The sequence below is a fragment of the Malurus melanocephalus genome, unplaced genomic scaffold (genome assembly GCF_030028575.1).
Source record: "Malurus melanocephalus ecotype Western Australia unplaced genomic scaffold, MMel_1.1 scaffold_4, whole genome shotgun sequence".
Lineage (NCBI taxonomy): Eukaryota > Metazoa > Chordata > Aves > Passeriformes > Maluridae > Malurus > Malurus melanocephalus.
In genome coordinates, this window is record NW_026623236.1 from 1,442,696 (window position 1) to 1,462,667 (window position 19,972).

Here is a 19,972-nt window from a genome sequence, read left to right on the forward strand (position 1 = left end):
GTAACCATAACATTCTATGAAATTACAATAGGCTCATCTACCTCAAATTCTTTGGGGACATTAAGAGATTATAGACTTGATATCTGTGTGATATTTATTCACCTGCGRGGAATCAATAGAAATGGATTAATCAGAGGCTTTTTTGATTCACAGCCACAAAGTTTCACTGACTGGGAATGTTTGGATAACCTACACTTTACTTACAGGTGCACCAGGAAGACCTTGGGGACCAGGATCACCATCAAGACCACGAGCTCCCTACAAAACAGATAACACAAGACATTAGAGTGAGCTGCTGGAACACTAACAACTTATGTTTCCTCCTGGCTTTCTAGAAGCTGCAAATTCTATACAGATGAGGGGGTTTTATAGCTCCAATTTTTWAAAAATGGCAAACAATTTTCCTCATCTATCTTGATTTTTTTATGGTGTTATGARAGCAAATTTATTATAACTATGAAAAAATATCAGTCAAAAACTAACATTCAGATCATTGTCTAAAAAATCTAGCAGGGAGGTAGACCCTTACATGCTACTTAAAAAAAATCTCTGTATCTTCTTTAATAATACTATATCCTTCACCCCATAATAGAATAACATCAAAACGTTAAGAGAAATCATCAAGTGCAGTGCAGCTATTTTTATCACATATRTTTCAAGGAAACAATGAAATCACTACCCTGTAAATAAATGTAAAACATGCTTAAAAGAAAAAAAAAAGACAACAGGCAACTCCATTGTCAAACACATGTAGTAAATATTTCAAATAGACAACACAGTACAGAAAATGTAGGCAAATAACTATGAAGAATTACAACACACAAAGGCCAGAAAAACAAAGGAAGATTGTAATAATTTAGCAAACATGTCCAGGAGGTCAGGAAGGATCACTAATTTGAAGGTTCATGATCAGGAGAAATTTGATGTCTCTGAAGAAAGACGATCACAAGATTTATGTGAATTTATGAGACAATGGCAGGATTGCTACATTCTACTTCTTTCAGAATTTTTTACCATATAGATGTGGCAAGATCACAAGACTAGAAATGTAACAGCCAGTTTTGAAATAACAGATATAAACACTTTGACAAACAGAAAGAAAATCACCCAGCAAAGTCAGAGGCCGCATAAATATCAATCCCACTGGCAGCAATTTAAGACACAGAGATGTTAAAGACAGAAAGAATGGGAAAAGGAATAAACTCTCAATAAAAAAATCCTGACAAAAACTGGGATGATGGAAGCAAAAAGCTTTAGGAAGATACAAATGACAGGAGGCACTACTTAATAAATTTTAGCTTTAATTGAAATGTGCTATAGTTTATAACAGTTGTAACTTGCTATATTGTTAACTGCAGACCTGATAAACCACCCTAAATGCAAGGATTGGGGTAAAGGTCTGAAGAGTACATATCCCTCATTAATCAGAAGGACTGAGCTGCCTTTCTTCCTACCAAGAATTACAGTAACTATGAAAATACAGCTGGCAGGAGAGGGAAAATGCAGGGGAAATAAATAAGGTGCTTAAATAAACTTTAAAAACATTCAGAGGTTTACATTTTCGTTAAATATAGTCCATTTTATAGAAAGGTTAATACTCACTTTGGTTCCTTTAGGTCCTGTTATACCAGTTATACCTCTGATACCTAGAATGCCCTGAAATAGAGAAGTATATTCAAATTATGCCTAATTCTTCTCATCAGAACAGTCCTAGTTTTCAGACTGAAGACTCAAGAGTTCTACCTCCTTTCTTTATGCTTATTTTTACTATTTTCTTAATATTGAAGGAGAAATCCAACTACTGCTGTATTAAAATACTTAATTTATATGGTAATTTGATATTTTACTAATTTTAGAAAGAATAACAAAACTATCAGGCAATATTATAAAACCACAAATACAACCAAAAAAAACCCCATTGTTTTTTCTTCTTGGTTACCACAGAGTTGAAACATTCTCACCTGCAGCTTGTGTGAAAGGAACGTGTGATGGCCAGATTTGTAAAAGGGTTAAATTGTCTTGAGTGGCGTAAAGGACACATAGACAAGGCTTTGTAGAACTCCAGGGGCAGACAAAATAGGGCAGGTTGTTTGAGTACAAGTGCAAAGTTTGTATGTCCACCACACCTGCGAGGCTAAAGTGAGTAGACATCATAGTGCAGCAGGATGTATCATAATGATCATCATAATTATCATCACTTTCCTTCAGAATAGTCTTGTGAAAAATTTGGTTTCAATGTCCTCCTCTACCCAAGAGATTGAAGATACATGAGATGTCTCCTGCCTGCAGAGATCAAACCCTCAGCAATAATGTATTTGTCCTGCAAGAAGAGTGCACTCCAACTGCGTTATTGAAACACCTACAGACAGGACCCCACAGCTTAGGCAAACCTACTGCTCCACCAATGAGAAAAGAAATATTCTACATTGGCACCCTTTACCTGCTCCTCAAAAAATTAGATGGAATCTTACACAAAACATTTGAAGACTTGTCAGGCCAAACTGTGGGAAAAAACATGATAATGCAACCATGACTACAGCAGCCCCACAAGGGAGATGAACAGAGTCTAATCCTGCTCCTAARATCAAAGATGGGATTGGGCACACTGTGGTATCCAGCATGTTCTGTCAAAAGCAACACCTCTCCTAGGGGTGGCTCTCTTATGCAAATCTTCTTGTCAATGCCATACATAGGTTGGATTGCAGGTGCTGTGTTGGAGACTGGATACTTAACCCCTTTCATTATTTTATGCAAGGAACACAAAAGAAGATAAAACCAAGYCTATGGGCTCTCCATCTGTGCCTCTAAAGCAGTCTGTTCTCTTTTCCATAGTTTATCTATCCGATACCACTTTCTGCATGATATGAATCCTACGGTTTAATAAAAAACTACTCTTTTTGATCTTGTTTGTAAGGTCACCAACTGGTGATACAAGGAAATGTTATGTTAAAAAATAAACAAATAGAAATAAAGTCAATCTTTAATTGTTTTTTTAATTCTACTGTGTTATTTCACAGTGACTGAAGAACTTTATCAAACTGAGTATAATGAATTGGTCCTCACAGGCCTTTCAGACTGCAGAAGTTGCCTCTTACACAAGTACTTTGTCTGCACCAGGAGCTCAGGGATACTTTTCAGGATCAAGCACCAGAATAAATGCACACTTCCCTTCATTTAGTCTGTACTTTATCTTTTTCTATTCATAATCCAGAGGCTTATGTTATCTTATGCTTATATTCACAGAGAATGTTGTCATTTAGCATTTAGATATCACATATGTTAAGGTAAACTCCTGTATAATATCACATTTGGGCACCAAAATAAACAGTTGGTACTAAATAAACAGTTTCACATGTAAGAAAAAAAACCATAAGACCCATCAGAAAATAAACCATAGAAATTAAAGGTGTTATGCCCATTTCTCGTAGAATGACCCCATTATTCTGTTCCCTAGTCCTTCTCAGCCACTGTAACCAAAAGAGCTCCTCACAGGGAACAAGCGGAGGAGGTATGTGCCAGAATGAAGTGCAGTTAAGCAGGACAAGAAAATAACTAGGTATGATGGAAGAATGCTTCTCCTGCAAGCCAAAAGGCAAAAACTTCAGGGAAAAAAAGCAAAACCCTGTTCTTCAGTGGTTGCTACTTCAGCCTCAAATCTTAGCTAAGTCTGAATTTCACTGCTGACTGCRTTTCAACAACTCCTTCACAAGGATAAAGTCTGAGTCATCAAAATTATGAAAAGGAAGGCCAAGGAAAAGGAAAATCCAACTGTTTTCACAATTTAAGCACAACACAAAATTTAGGACATTAAATACTTTTTAAAGTTAGCCTTTCCATAGAACTATTTGGAGCTTTGTGCCAAGCAATAATGTAGCTTTTTGGAGTGACTTAGTTCTACTTTGATTCATAAGCAATATGGCAGAATAAAGAGAAAGCTGCATGTAGGTTTTAGAATATCGGTTTTCTTACAATACAAAGGAAAAAAGTTGTGTCATTATGAAGGAAATGAGTATAGGAAATACTTTACTGGAGGGCCTTGAGCTCCCACTTCACCACTGGGTCCTTGGTCCCCTTCTTCACCCTGRGAAGGCAAAAGGAATACATCTGCAGCCAATCCATACCATGCATATTGCTCTCTCACTGTACAAGGTACATTTACTACAAAATGTTTTCTGCCACCATGTTCTGCTTGAAAAAAATCCAAATGAAGTCACACCACTTCCTCAGACATACTCATTCAGATTCACATTCCATTCAATTATTAAAGGGTAATTTCAAAGAAACCTCAGTATAAAGAACAACAATATTTTACACTTAATCTGTCATTCCATTTTTCCTTCACATTATTCTCTTTAGGAYTTCATCAGGAACTGTAGTGATAGGAGAAGGAGAAGGGTACAAACTGCAAGAGGGGAAACTTAGGTTAGATATTAGGATGAAATTCTTTACTGTGAGSGYAGTGAGACACTGGCACAGGCTGCCCAGGGAGGTGGTGGATGCCTCAACCCTGGCAATGTTCAAAGCCAGGCTGGGTAAGGTCTTGAGTGACCTGGTCTAGTGGGAGGTGTCCCTGCATAGGGCAGGGGAGGTTGGTACTAGATAATCTTTAGCATCCATTCCAATCCCTTCACATTCTATGATTCTRTRATWTCTTGCTCTTCCAGACTAAAAGCGTGAAAAGCTTTCTCTAACATTGTTTTTCCTGTAACATTGAAGCATGGACCAAGGCAGTGTCAATCTGAAATTTTCTTGCAAATATTTCAATTTAACGGGTCATATAACAAGGTTAATTCAAATGAAACACCTCAAGAGAATTTACATTTCAGTTTTCAAGCTGAATTGGACTTAACCTCATTACAGTTATAATCTTTCTTTACTTATAAACTCATACTGTGTCCTTTCCCTCTCAAATGTGTTTTCCTCTCATTCTTCATGTAACTATTCATCTGTGTCACAGAACAACTAACTTGGTAAATTCAAGGAATTTTTTTGCATTTAAATGTTTGAAAGCTTTTCWATTAATAAATTTAGCTTCAATTTTTGCTGTAAGTTCCATAACAATTGAATTGAATGATCAAAATAAAAAGCAAGAGGAGTATGACTCGTGCATCATAATAAATACATAGTACATGTGAATAAAGRATAGAGATGTGTCTTTGGTTAATCTGGAGCACTATGATATGTAGTATCACTTCATGCATTCTGTTAAAACAATGCTTATAACAAAATATAATTCTGTTTTTTTAAGGTGAGGCTAAACTACTATTAGCTTGCTAGAAACAACAGCAGGTTTTTCCTCTTATTTTACCTTATAGCCTTGTTTTCCTGGTTCACCAGACTCTCCTTTTGCACCTTTTTGTCCCTAAAATAAACATAAAAAACCCAAAATAAATTTTAAAAATAGAGCTTATTCAAAATTAAAATACAGTTTTCCAAAACAGACATAGAGTGCTGAGAGCTGTCTTGATGTTCCTTCTCAAACCCCTTTCACAACTTCTTCCTCACCTGTCTAAGAAACATTATATATTAAGTATCATGCTCAAAATATCTGCTGCTGGATCTGAAGGCTGCTTTTCTAGCCAGGTTAGTATTTCCTCTTATGTTATTCCATAAAAWTTTCCTCAGGCCAACAGTATTCCTAGAAACCAGCAAAGAATACATTTTAAAAAAATAGCTAAAATGAGACTCAAAACATGTTAATTTCAATTTAGTACATTACAGGTCTCCCAAGAAGAGAAAAGGAAGTCAAAAAGATTAAGGATTTGGGGGAATAGTTAAGAGTTTCTGGAGTCAGACTACTAATGGTCCAGGAAGTGAATGCAGTGATCCTTCACATACTCTAAGCCTCTCAGGACTACACATAAATTTTACCCTGAAGATTAGAGGCGTAGCAAGAAAATTCAACAATGAGAAGTTATTTCGGCAGTCAAGAGATGAGTAATCCTAAACAACCAAACTGAGGCAATCTTTTATGAAGTTAACAGTGAAATGCCCTTTTTTTCAAGTCAGTAATTACCCTCCCTAGTGCCTTGAGACAGCATCTTTAAGGAATGGTGGAACAAAMAAGTTCTCTCACCTTCATACCCATTAAACCAGCATGTCCTGGTCGGCCAGGTGGACAAGCACTGGGACACTGGAAAAGCATTCACATAGTTATGATCACATAAACTGAATAAGATTGTCTGAGATTACTTAAAAAGAAACAAAAAGATGGACAGTAATCTTACCAAAATGTCACCATCTTGCAGGCCAATCGTTCCCTAAATTAAATTAAATAAATCGAAGTCAGCCACAGAGAAATAACCAGACATGACTCACTAGGCAATAAAGTCATTAGACAAAACAGAAAATATCACTATGTAAAYCTGGAATCAGAAATACAATCAACCAAAGCATGTTTCACATGAAAAGCATCTAAACTGTAGGACTTCATTGTAGAATTGCAGGTCCTGTCCTCTGACTTAGATCAGCTTTTCAAAAAAAATCCAAAATATTTCTTTTGCTTTCTAAACTACCTCAAATATATTTTCTGTTAAATACAGAACAAATATGTCCAAACCTCACTAATTTCCTACAGAGCCCAAGACAATTTCTATAATAAGAATAACTTAGTGCCATTCAACAAAATATTCAGGTCTTCACTGAGAAAATTATTTTTACAGGGAAAATAATCYTCCCAGAAGCATTGGTAGATGACAGTTGCAATAAAGTAGACATCAGTTGCAATGAGATGGACTCAGTGGGGGGAAAGCTATTTCTCATATTAAATCAAATACTTGATGGAAGCTAACAGGAAGCTTATGAAGCACAACAGGGAGAAAGATTATTTCACAGCAGCAGCTGGATTCTCTGARGCCCAGTAGGAGGGAGCACAGTGTTTCAGAGAAAAGCACAGGGGAGCTTAAGGAATGAGCTCCTTAAGGAATTGTTTCCTCATATACAGAAGGATTTAAAAAAAAAAAAACCAAGAGTATTTGGGTCCATAATGTCATCAACTGGAGTGAGACTGCGATGCTTCAGAAACCTAAAAACAACAAACCTTCAGGAACAGAAGCCGTTATAGGACTGCTTCCTAATTACTCTTCTCCATTTTACCATCCATGTTTTTTTTTTAAATGCCTCTGCCAATTCTCTTGCAACTTTCACAAAAACAAGAAACATAGTAGAAAGAAAGCATAGGCATTTARGGTCTGTCCCTAAAGAGTGGGGGGGGAGGTGTTTTCCAGCAAAGGAACAATACAGCTTTTAACAAGACATTAGCATTTTGCATTTCCCAGCAGTTTGCATTTCCCAGCACCCAGACTGAGTTGTGTCTGCCAAACTCTCCATTTTATCTCTCTGAGCAGGTAAATTGTCACAAAGGCRTAACACACATCCCTCCTCCCAAGAGGTTAAAAAAAGGTAACYATTCCCCTGGAGAGGCAAAGCACTGCTGCAAAGCTTTCTTCTCTTTCTTGCAAGTAGCAGACCTGATTGCAACAAAGACATTAGAACTCAGCCCATCTGGAAGCATATACTTCTGTCTCATGAGCCAAATATTATTTTTTTCTTCTCTTAACAGAGAAATCCTGCCTCTGCTGAAGTAATACCAGTGAGGCCCAACAAAGACTACATTTACAGTATTATGATACACAGGGGAATTTAAAACCTGTGCATTTGCAGTTTACAGAAATGGGAAGGCATCATGACAGAAATTACCCAGTTTGCATTTCAAATTACCTTTTCATTACTATAAAGACTGGAAACTTGCCTTCTAAATGCAAGATCAAATGAAAGATCAACAGAAGATCGAAGTCCTGCTGAAATCCTAAAGTYAGTATTCAGCCATAGAACTTCAGGAGAAATTTTGTTCAAGCAGCAACAACACAAAATTCARATGTAAGTGCATACTAAACATAATCACTCACCGGAGGTCCTGGAGGTCCTGGTAGCCCTGGTGGTCCTCTTTTTCCAGGATCTCCCTTAAAAAGGGTAAAATAATTTAGTTGATTGATAGTAAAAATGACAACCAGTAGTCACATATTCAGACCACGCAAGAGCAATGAGAAATTAAGAGGAAATTAAGAAGGACAGACTAGGTAGCCAATTAAAACATCAACCCACAACGTGGCTCCCATAATAGAAAAGTTTTTGGGTTTTTCTGTAGCACAGCAGCCATGCTGTGAAATAGGAACCACAAGAAAACCAACACATTTTTCACCTGCTTTAGAAAGCTGAAACATTTGACCACAGGATCATCTATGCACTCCTCCTCCATTACTGCTTTTGAGGTAGAAATCAAAAGAATACTGTTAATTGGCAAAAGTGCCCAAAGCAGAAAGAATGGAAAACCCACTTTTTCAGAGCCCAAGACGAATTTACCAAGTTAGATTTTTTTTTCCTATTTGTGAAATTTCAGCCCTGAGGGCTTTCATAAGTAAAGACAACTTGGAACTGCTGCAAATTATTTTTTTCTGAATGTTTTTAATTAAAATAGATCTAATGATTGGGCAGAGACCACCTTTTAACTTAATACTGTAATCTCAATTTTTTTACATTTTATTAAATCAGAAATGCCATTAAAAAGATGAATGTAGAAAAATTATTCATTAATTCTCATGAGGCATGAGCTATAGAGCCATTCTTTTCCATGTAAAGCATTAATTACATTGTGGGACTCAATATCACAATGTGTTATGGAGGCTTGAGATATAAATGGATTTAGGGACCGACTAATGGAGGATAGGCTCACATGCAGCTGTTGAAAAGGCATCACAGATGCACTTTCTGATTCAGGCAGTCTCTGAACTCACAACTAACTGCCAGAAGTGCAACACTATGACAGATAAACGACATTTTACAAATAGCCTGTAATAGCTGTACACTTCCCCAGGTATCCATTCTTGCCCCTCCTACAGACAAGACACCCTCTGAAAAAAATTGGCCATTTTTAATACTCTTTTTCAATTCATTCACATAATTGCATTAAAAAGTTGGTCTTACCAAACAAAATTGTAATGCTATTTTGGATTTCATGAAAAAAAAAATAGCAATTGATTTCAATTTCCATTTCTGTAAAATGTGGAGTCAAAATATGACAGTGTGGTGAAACTGAGGGCACATTGGAACAGTAAGGTCAATAGATGGAATCTCATTTAAAATGAGATTAAGAAATACTGAATTGCCATGTTCACTGATATGCAAATGAAAATCAGTAGTTTAAGTAGCTAAGGTTTGCCTTTCCTGTTCTTCTGCCAGATCTGCTTTTTGATTTCAGCTTTCCTTGAATAGGAGGAGTATGGAACACCTGATGAAACATTTAATCCTGATCTAACAGGAGGCCCTGACTTTGTGCTTTTCATTGTTCTKATTTCTGATGAACTTCAAACATAATCCTTCTTCTACCAGTGATCACTGCAGAGGAAAAAACGTTTGAAAATGCTGTGATAGCCCAAATAGTATTTAGAAGGGCCAGTAATTATTTTTTTCTTTATTTTTTTCTTTAAATATTATCTAGCAATTGAATAAACCTACATTTCAACAAACACAGTGGTACTTACAGGTGGACCAGCACGACCTACTTCCCCAGGAAGTCCTGCTGCACCAGCTGGACCCTACAACGACCAAGGAAAATGGTATTTTTATACCATATAATACCCATATAATAACCATCCAAGGACTGATGCCTTCAGCCACCAATATTCTTGCCCCATAGACCACAGAGCTACACAACCCCAGTGGTAGCTGAAGAAAACATACATAATAGACACAGAATATCAGGATTAAAACATTCTCTTTTTGGATTACTTTCAATTACAGTACAATAGCTTCACTTAAYAGTAAAACAGATTCATTGAACAGTATATTTATGAATTGTAAAATTAATACTTACACGTGGTCCAACAAGCCCCTTGCCCTGTGAAATACRAAAAAAGGTCAGAAATATGGGGAGAGCTCCAAACCTAGTTAAGCTGTTTTCCAGGAACAGAGTACTTGGGATAAAAAAGATGGGGAAACCCCCGCATTTGGTTCTGCAAAATCATTTTGAAAACTTGTTTAACTACAGTTAAAAATAAATTTTATTATCAGGTAATCAGTATCAGTAGATAAAATTAAATTACTGATAAAGTTATCTTGCAGTATCATTACATATATTTACAAATACATATGCTTCCACAAAGGAATTTAGACATTWAAGGCTTTGTGTTCAGCTAACTATCTAGCACCATGATAAGCATTTCCATGCTATAATAATTTCCTTCTAAAGGTACATCTGAATTTATAATAAAAGATAACCTTTTTCCCCCAGTGCTTCCCTGAGGTCTAAATCCAATTAGGGGTTTTGGAAACCAGGAAGAACGCCAAACTTCTCCTGTTTACATTTTGCCATCAGTATTGCTCTGAATCATTTTAACAAGAAGTGTCAAAATACAAATATGTTTCTGCCTATTTGGATGATACACTCCCTCTAAGAAAACAGATCCCTCAGTCTTGCATTATTAAACCAAATAGAAAATTTCATGGAGAAAAGCATTGGTGATAGGTATGAAACACTAGAATATAAAAACCCAAATATAATTAAATATTCCAGAGATTTGATGCAATAAGGCACCTGGACTGAATGCAAATAAAAAAGYGACAGAATATCAATCCAGGATTGTATTTGTGAGACTGTTTAAAAAAGTCAGTATAGCACAGGGAAAATTTCAAGTATTCATCAGAATCATTCCATTTTAACCATTTAATACACAGCAGAACGTAAGCATGTATAACCTACATAATCCCTTTGCTATTGCTTCACACTTCCTTGCTGCAATTCCTCATAAYATACATATCTATATCTGACTGTACAAATCAAACAACTCTCACTGCATGGCACATTCAATACTATAACCACCTGCCTCTGAGAGATGGAGACCACCTGCTCACAGGTTCTTATTGGAGTCCTCCTTCCTAACACACACACCCTTTAACAGTGGCAGGAAAGGTCACGATACCACAAGGAGCAGCTACAGCTACTGTGTCCAGCCCAACAGCRGCCCAGGAGATGGCTGTCCCCTCCTCTGCCCACTCCACTGCATTTCTTCACCTTCTTCATTAAGAAGCAGGGACTCTCCCCTTACAATCAATGCCTCCCCCTCAATATATCAGCAATATATCAGCTCACAGAAAAGTCAGAGGGAACTAAAAGAGAACGGACTGAAGGATGCAATACATACACTTAATGTGCCCATCTACCAGGGCCAGGTCAGAGACATCATCATATTTAAATTACTTGGAAAAAAAGATTGCTTGGATTAATCAGAAGAATCCTATGAACTTTGYAAGCCTGACATTTGAAAGATTATCAACCAAAGAGATCAGACAAAGAGACTAAATTAAAACTAAATGTTGAGGGAGGGAAAAAAAAGACAAAGAAAGGGGAAATTAAGATGATCACTGAAGATTGCCAGGATRCATCCTGGGGAAGAGAAGTAAATGCTGTACGTGAAACTTTATGTCCTTAATATTTATTCTTGAAGATACCCAGAAATCCTAACTTGGCTGATAAATGTCACTGCATGAGCATGAAAAGCAGTGATAATAATTTWAAACTAATTAGTGTTGTACCCAAGGCTTCTGATTTTCTCTTTGCACTGAGCATTTTAATAACTTAAGCAAGAGGTTTTGTGAGAAATTACGTCTTTGGATAACTATCCAGGGATYACTCCACTTGCAAAAAGCCACTGACAGTATTCAAAGCAGTGCATAATTAAGCACCTGAGCACTCAATTACGTAGCTAATACACAGATTCGTTAAGYTTACTGCATTTCTAGCAAATGAGATTTCATGGATTAAACCAAAGAACTGCAAAGGTTAAACAGCCCCATTACTTCACATTTGTAGTAAGAGCTTCTCAAAAATTTTTTTATCTGAAAATTAGAAGCATCATACTCCAGCATTACCATTTCTACTTGTTTTTCTTTTTTTTTTTCTTTTTGTTTCTATGGTAGGTGTATTTTCTTGGAGTTTTTCAGGGGTTTTTTTGTTCGTTTTGGTGGGGGGGGTTGTGTGTTGTTGTTGGTTTGGTCTGTTTTTCATTTTTATGGGTTTTGTTAGTAGGTATAATCTCACTAAAGGTCAGATGACCAGTGCTGGCCATTTTGAGAATCTTCCAGTGGTTGCACAACTTGTTCAGTAGCATCCAGCCATTCATCAGAGGGAAAACTGCATTTATGCGGTTTTCCTAATAGATTTATTTTGAGCATTAATCTCTTCCTATGGATTCAGCATGTATGGGTCAACAACCATAGAGTTACAAAATCAATCACTAGGCTTCTTCCTAACATGTGAGGTCTCAGGATTTATCTTAATAAGTACAAGAGTATTGGCACTAGGTGACTATGTATATCCATCTTTTCTCTTATTTTAAATAAATTGGAATTTGTTTCCTCATTATAAATATTACTGCACATTTGCCTGAGAAAACGCTCCTCAGTTGCTTATTAAGCAGAGGCAGAACAACTCCAAAGGCAATCCCTACTGAGGTTCACTGAAGCGTTATCATTTCAAGAATGAAAATCTCAGGGCAAAAAAAATAACTCAGCTTGGAACAATGATCCAAAATCTTACCAGATTTATTGCTTTTACAGTCTCAAAATATGGCAACAAAAGTCCTGCTGCTCTGAAAAGAATCAGCACTCTACTTTGACAAGTTCGTCCAGTTTCCTGCTTTCCCAAAGTAACATCTCTATGTCTAAATCGAGATTAACCCTCTTCATACATGTTTTATACACCCACTTTTTCTGGAGAGTCTTAAATTATTTGTTCTCGCATAACTCTGATAATGGTGAGCTAAAATTATGTGACTTTTCCCCAACTGAGCTTTTATTTAAGTTGACAGGCTAAAATCACAGTACTTTAACCAAGTATTTCAGTAATTCTGTTTTATTTCCCCATTTTTCCCATCATAGAATCACGGAATGGCTGGATTTGGAAGGGAGCTTAAAGATCACCTCATTCTAATTGCCACGGGCAGGGACACCTTCTACTAGACCAGGTTGCTCAGAGTCCCATCCAAGGCAGCCTTGAACACCTCCAGGAATGGGCAACCCACAGCTTCTCGGGGCAACCTGYTCCAGTGCCTCACCCACCTCACAGCAAACAATTCCTTCCTAACATCTAAACTTACCCTCTTTCAGTTTGAAGCAATTTTCCCTTGTGCTGCCACCACATGCCCTTGTAAAAATTCCCTCTCCAACTCTCTTGTAGGGTCTCTTCAGGTACTGGAAGTCTGCAATTAGCCATGTCTTTTACAGGCTGAACAATCACAAATTTCTCAGCCTTTCCTAGTAGGATAGGTGCTCCCTTCCTCTAATCATTTTTTCCCACATCCCCTGCGTAAACCTACCTGATAGAGTTTAACTACCTCTTCTTTGCAGCTAAACATTATAAAATGCATTGCATACAACCCAGAAATTATTGCCCCATCTAGATGACAGCAAAAAACAAACAAAAATCCTCAAACCTCTAACAGAAATATGCAGGGGTTTCAGTCTACCTAGAACATACCTCAGTTCTGCCGTTTTCTGTGACTAAATTTAGTTCATATACTGAGTCCACAGATCAGCCAGTCATTATAAAATTATTAACCTGTTTTCCAGATTTTCAGGTAAGAATCACCATCCATAAATTTAAGGTRTCCACAAAGTGATTCATCTTGAGTTTGAACATGTCTATAATGCAACACCTTCAAGAATAACTTTATCATTTCATTTGGCCAAATATCAAAATAATTGTTTAATATAAATTTAATGAGAGTTAATAGAACAAGGTCAAAAATACAAATACACAAGGAGTGTTATACAACACCTCTTCTATTAAACTTAATTTCTCAAAATTAAACCTAATTTTTAATTAAGTTTTAATCATATTCAGCCTCGTTGTAATTTATTCTAGTCATCCTGTTCCATTACTCATCTTCCTTGAGGTTTTTTCCTGAGCCAAATTTCTACATGCCAACCATCATTCACTTCTTCAACTGGCAAAACTCCTAAAATTCACCATCATTTTCAGCCCCCMAAAATGGATGTCAAATCCATCTGCRTGCCAATTGGAACAGTACTCTTTCTATGTCCTTTCTCATACTTTGGCTTGTTTTCATACAGAACAGCAAAACAGCACCAGGAATCTCACCAAATTCACACTTCAGTGATGCTGTTTAGACATGGGCAAGGTGCTGAAAACAGGAATAACTAGAAATAACTATAGACTACTATACACAAATGAAACATGGGCTCCCTCATCTCCACAGCATTTCACAAAAATGGAAAAGGACGGTACAAGTCCGGGACCATATCACACATGCTGCTTTCTTTTCAACAGCAGACAAACCAAACATAACTTTTCAGTAATATTTGCAYGCTTAGACATAAAGACAAAAAGGTTCCTTAAAGTACTGCTTTCATAAGTTATGCGTTCTTTGAACCCTCACAAATAGTTTTGGGCTTTTCTTCACTCCATTTAGTAGAAGAAATCTTCATATTAATACTTTAGGTGTAAAAATCCTCTTMCTATACTAAACGCATTACTTACTGGAAGTCCACGAGCACCTGGCAGTCCTGGCTCCCCCTTTAAAAGATAAAAAATGAGTTTTTAAGAGACATTAGCATCAAGTTTTGTAAMCAACATGCAGGAAAATATTCTCCCACCTTTTGGAGCGTATCATTTAATGGACAYAGTCTGCAAGTATTATTCACTTCACTAATGCTATGCTCATTTCAGTCAGACTTGACAGAAAGACTTTTGTTAACATTGAAACAATACAGCCTTTTATTCCCCCACCCCTCAAAATTTCAAGCGTGCTTGTTGCTCTGACTTCTAACTTGTATTTAATTTGTTTGATTGATGATGAAGTCAAGTTTCACTGCTCTGGTTCCCACTGCACATTACGATGACACAATTGTAATACAAGATGGAAAGGGCTTCAGCACTACTGAAGATGCTCAGCCTTGATGGCAACAATGTAAAGGCAGCCACCATTCCTTACTGCTGGCTGTGGGAATGGAAGCTCYTTTCTACCGTGTGAAAGGGCCCAGTACATGTGTGTTCTATGGATATTTCAAGACTGTAAGAAAGGCTACAGCATCTTATTAGTCACATAGAGAAAAACCAAAATGCTGCTTTTAAAAGATCCATCATTTCATGMGTCATTTCGTTCATACCTTCTGTCCTTTTGGTCCTGGGGCCCCACGTGAGCCATCAGGTCCTGTGAATCCCTTTGGAAGTAAGGTGTACAATGTTAATGCAAGGTTTATGTGTTTTTTGTCATAAGAAAACATTATAAAACATGGAAAAATAAAGCCATTAAATTAAATAAGTAACTGCAGAAGCCTTGCAATCCAAATATTTATTTACATGTACAGAYAGAACTGCACAAGTTCAAAGTACCAGCTTCTGGTGACAAACATCAGTGTCTGTGACATCTGTCTTCAAAAATTATTCTGATAAATCACCACTAAATTAAGCGTGTGACCTCACATGATCTTATTTCCTCTTAATGGGAGATTGATGAATTTATTTCGTGGTTCAGGTTATAAACAAAAAGTGTCTGTGTTGTCTATTTAAAATAAAAGTCTTATTGACAACATCATGCCAAAAACAAACCAACAAAGCTACCAGGCTGAATTTAAATTTACCTTTTSAACTTGTTTATCTGGCTAAAATTAAAAACCAGCCATGATACTATAACCAAGAATTCATTTGGAGTTTTTATTTTCCTTTTGTTTCCAATTTTATAGTCAGCTTATATGACTTAGAAATTTTCAGCTATCCAGAAAAGCTTTTCTTTTACATTTGTAAAACACTTTTCCTTTTTTGGTACTTCCACTTTTCTTGGTACACATCCAGCAATTCAGTGTTCACACAATTGTTCAAACAATTTGATTTTGAAAGCTTACATGATCATTACAAGCAATTACTGTACAGTACTTTTTCACAGTCTATTAAACCTGACACKGAAACAATTTTTGAAATAAAATGAGATTTAAAAAGTCAGAACTGCCTCACCAATTAAACACAGAAGGTATTATAAATTAAAACCCAATTAAAAGTTGAATGCACAGCGGAAGTACAGTAAGGTATCACTTTTTTTCTTCAAGGGAAAATTAAAAAGTTCCAATATGTCAGAAGACCATACTCCAGTATTACATTTTCACCTATCCACTAATATGAGGGAATATACAAGTGTGAACAAATATCAACTGCTGAGCAGAGTTTAGTGTGTTCTGTTTCACCTGAATGTGCTCCCATGAATTTGGTGAGGAAAACAAAACTATGCTTTACATGAAAATTGTAAGAGGCAGTGATTTTTAAAGATCTTCTTATAGGGTTTTGACATGTGCAAATGGGTTGTGGGACGTATTGTTTTCAGGAAATAGTGAAGTGGTATGAGATGTCACTCAAAGCCCATTTCCTCTCACAGATATGAAATTTGAACAGCTTAATTAAAGACTGTTCAAGCTCCATGTCCACTAAATCTCTTCTCAAAAGCAAATTAAATATTARCCTCTAACAGCATTGCAACCTTAAATAGTTACTAGGCTTTTTCATTTACTTAATTTGCATTACTCAAATATGGTGGTTTATTGTATATAATCTTTATTATTGATATTTTAAATTTTTGAAATTTTAAAAGCTTATGTAAATTAGACATAAGCTTGCCTACCTCCTGGCATAACATCTAAGTACTAATGCAACCATCTTGCTTCATAACAAGGAATGCTTTCTAACAGTGCTCTCAAGGGAGAGGAATTATAAAGAGTTTCCAAAAAMGTTTGAAGGCATCTTTATTACAATTTTATTCAAGAGTTATGACCTAACAGGCCATCAACACTAGATGATGTTGAAATTTTGACCTTCTCTATTATTTCCCACAGGAAAGGAAGATGCATCAGCAGACCCTCCTCTGTCCTTCCCTGCTCTGCAATCAGAGATGGCTTCCTGAGGCTGCAGCACATTCCTCCCTGAGACCACTGCCCAGCACTCTGTCCACAGCCAGTGACAGCACTGACAGCCCACATGTTTTATATACTTATTCTTGGGGGGAAAAACAAAATAAAAATAAAAATTAAAAAATAAAAACCACAAACCAAAACAACCCCCCCCCCAAGAAAAAACAAAAAAAAAAAAAAAAAAAAAAAAAAAAAAAAAAAACCAAAAAAAAAAAAAGAAAGAAAGGAAATTCCAGAAAATCAAGTGTACTCACATCAGCTCCCGGCTCTCCAGGCAACCCAGGGGATCCTGGTTTGCCTGCATCCCCATCTGGACCCTTCAGGATTTAAATGGACAGATAAGCATGTTTCACAGAGGGAAGCAGAAATAAAATTCAAAACTTCTTCTCTTGCAGAAGCAAATGTAAAGTAGTTGAAATCACTTACCGGTGGACCCGGGGGGCCATTGGGGCCTCTCTCCCCCTACCAAGATATGAAAAGGAAGGTATTAGTCAGCTCTACAGCAACCTTTTATGGTGCTTCTTGAAAATCACTGATTTACAGATTGTCAGAAATAATCCTYAACTGACTCTTATTGTAGAAAATAAATATTAAATCCACATCATTGCAATTACACAGTAACAGAATCATCACAGAAAGTTCTGAGAGGAATCAAGGGAGCACACATAGTAGGTCCTACCAGGAACAACACCACAAATCCCTATCATGATTTAGTATGAGTGATTCTACGTAATCCCTTTTCAGATTAGATTTATAAAACCCCTACACCCCATTTACYGCACATAATCACAACATATGATGCTGATTACACAAAATAAACAATCCTGAGTTTTCCATACCAAAGATAATCAGAAAAGCTGCTTTCTCCCCTCACTCCAGCACATTGCAGTGTATGAGACCCATCAATTCATTCATGTATCTGCAGCCAAATTCAAGCTCCTCGGGGTCAAATGCAGACAGACAATGCAGATATACCTCAAGGCGTTTCCTATATCCTGGGCAGGGCATGGGAAACACTTACATCAATGCCATCAATACCGGGAACTCCTGGTGGCCCTGGTGGACCTGGGGGACCTGGTGGACCAGGGGGACCTCTCTGACAAGGAGTAAAAGAAAGGAGCAATTAGAGCCTGGCAAGCCACTGAGCCAGTCTGGAGGGACCAGCACACTTAGAGGCTATGGGTTAGTCAGGAGTCACAGCTGTGACATGGTGCTGCATCCTCACTCCATGCAAATCGACAGCCCTGCACAATATTTTGACTGTCACTATGAGGACTGGCAACACTGCCCTCACCAAGGAAATGGGGAAGATGTTAAACAACCCTCCCTGGTCCCAGCCACCCTCCTGTGCCCACAATGCTGCCAGGACCAGGGCAAGGCGAGGGGACTCCGCTCTTCACCCAGCAGGATCTGAATGCCACAGGGCAATGACAGGGTGGCAGAAATAAAAGCGGTCTTCACAAATCAAACACCAAAATTCACTACACTCTAATTACTCATTCAGCCAACACAAAGGAAACAGTCTTCCTGAGGGTTCATACTAGCCACAAAACTTTAAAACAACCCTTTTCCTGCCTCACTGAAGGCTCAGCAGTCTCCCCCGGTTCCTCTGCATTACATTAACATCTACAGAGGCACTTTCTCAAAGCGCCAGGCTCCCGAGGGGAAGCAGCAGGCGCCGCCGGCCTGTGGAAACTCAGGGAAAGGCTGCTGCAGGTCTCTRTGCCCATAATGGGGGACTCTGTTCTCCTCGGAGTGAGCTCTGCCCGCGGCCCCACAACGGGGCTCTGTGAGCAGGAGGCTGCCCYGGGCCCCTGGCTCCCCACAGCACTGCTGCTCTGGACACTTTTCCTCCACACACCAGAATTCCCAGAAAGAATCCATCCAGCTGCATTTGTGCATGGAGCCCGATCCCCGCCAGTGTCACCTATCCCCAGGAAGGCACACACGGTACCCGGCCCCGCTCGCCTCCGCAGCTGCGGGGGACACGGGCCGAGCATCTCCGGCGGGTCGGAGCCAGGGCACGGCGGAGCAGCATTCGGTCCCTCTGCTCCAGCACCCCGAGCACCGTCCCCTCGCTCGCACTTACCTCGATTCCCGTCTGGGTTATCTGCGGGGGAGGAAAAACAGAAAACAGAGCCAAAGTCAGAGCAAACTTACTTGCGCCAGGCCGAGGCACAGCGCCTGCAGGAAAAGCCCCAGGGGCAGGAGGCGCGGGGCCATGGATGGAGGGAGCAGCCTGAGGCTGCCGGGGCGGGCGGGCGAAAGGTGAGGGCGGCCGGACCCCTCCCGGCGGCGGCCCGGCCCCGGGCAGGGTCSCGGGGATTGGAGGAAGGCTGGCGGCCGGGCAGGAGCACCAGCAGCGCCTTAACCCTTTGCCCTGCTGCTGCCGTGGGGCCGGACACAGAGCCCGCCGTGCCCGCGGGGCTCCCCCGCCAGGCTCCCGGTGCGGGGAGGGGACAGCGACAGCCCCTCTGCTCCGAGGGACAGAGCCCAGCGAGGGGCCCCAGCCGAGCGGCCCGCCAGGAGAGGCACAAAGCAAGTCACGGAAGGGTTAAAATGAGGCAGCGGCTGCTKCTGCTGCTGCTCTGGGGGATTGGATTTCTAAAAGCACCGAATACCAGGCAGGTATGGTAAGAAAGAGCATCTCCGGCCAGGAAGGGGGACAAAAAACGAGAGTCCCGTGGGCTGCAGCGGCAGGACAGGACATGGCAGGACAGGGCAGGGCCGGGCAGGGCAGGGCAGGGCAGGACAGGACAGGACAGGACAGGACAGGACATGGCAGGACAGAACATGGCAGGACAGGGCAGGGCAGGGCAGGACAGGACAGGACATGGCAGGACAGGACAGGCCAGGACAGGGCAGGACAGGACAGGGCAGGACAGGACAGGACAGGGCAGCACATGGCAGGGCAGGACAGGGCAGGACAGAACATGGCAGGACAGGGCAGGACAGGACATGGCAGGACAGGGCAGGACATGGCAGGACAGGACAGGACAGG

At 39.2% G+C, this 19,972-nt stretch overlaps 1 protein-coding gene across 1 annotated transcript in view; it reads right to left on the minus strand.

Moving 5' to 3' along the window:
- COL9A1 (collagen type IX alpha 1 chain) overlaps window positions 1-19,972 on the minus strand; it is a 63,087-nt gene that overhangs the window by 26,912 nt on the left and 16,203 nt on the right. The window contains exons 7-21 of the mRNA XM_057368669.1: window positions 19,061-19,081; window positions 17,993-18,067; window positions 17,398-17,433; window positions 17,226-17,288; window positions 15,184-15,237; window positions 14,555-14,590; window positions 9,872-9,895; window positions 9,540-9,593; window positions 7,908-7,961; window positions 6,228-6,260; window positions 6,077-6,133; window positions 5,309-5,362; window positions 4,028-4,081; window positions 1,603-1,656; window positions 205-258 (exon numbers count right to left, since the gene is read on the minus strand). Coding sequence (XP_057224652.1) covers window positions 205-258; window positions 1,603-1,656; window positions 4,028-4,081; window positions 5,309-5,362; window positions 6,077-6,133; window positions 6,228-6,260; window positions 7,908-7,961; window positions 9,540-9,593; window positions 9,872-9,895; window positions 14,555-14,590; window positions 15,184-15,237; window positions 17,226-17,288; window positions 17,398-17,433; window positions 17,993-18,067; window positions 19,061-19,081 — 723 coding nt within the window. The remainder of the gene's footprint in view (window positions 1-204; window positions 259-1,602; window positions 1,657-4,027; window positions 4,082-5,308; window positions 5,363-6,076; window positions 6,134-6,227; window positions 6,261-7,907; window positions 7,962-9,539; window positions 9,594-9,871; window positions 9,896-14,554; window positions 14,591-15,183; window positions 15,238-17,225; window positions 17,289-17,397; window positions 17,434-17,992; window positions 18,068-19,060; window positions 19,082-19,972) is intronic.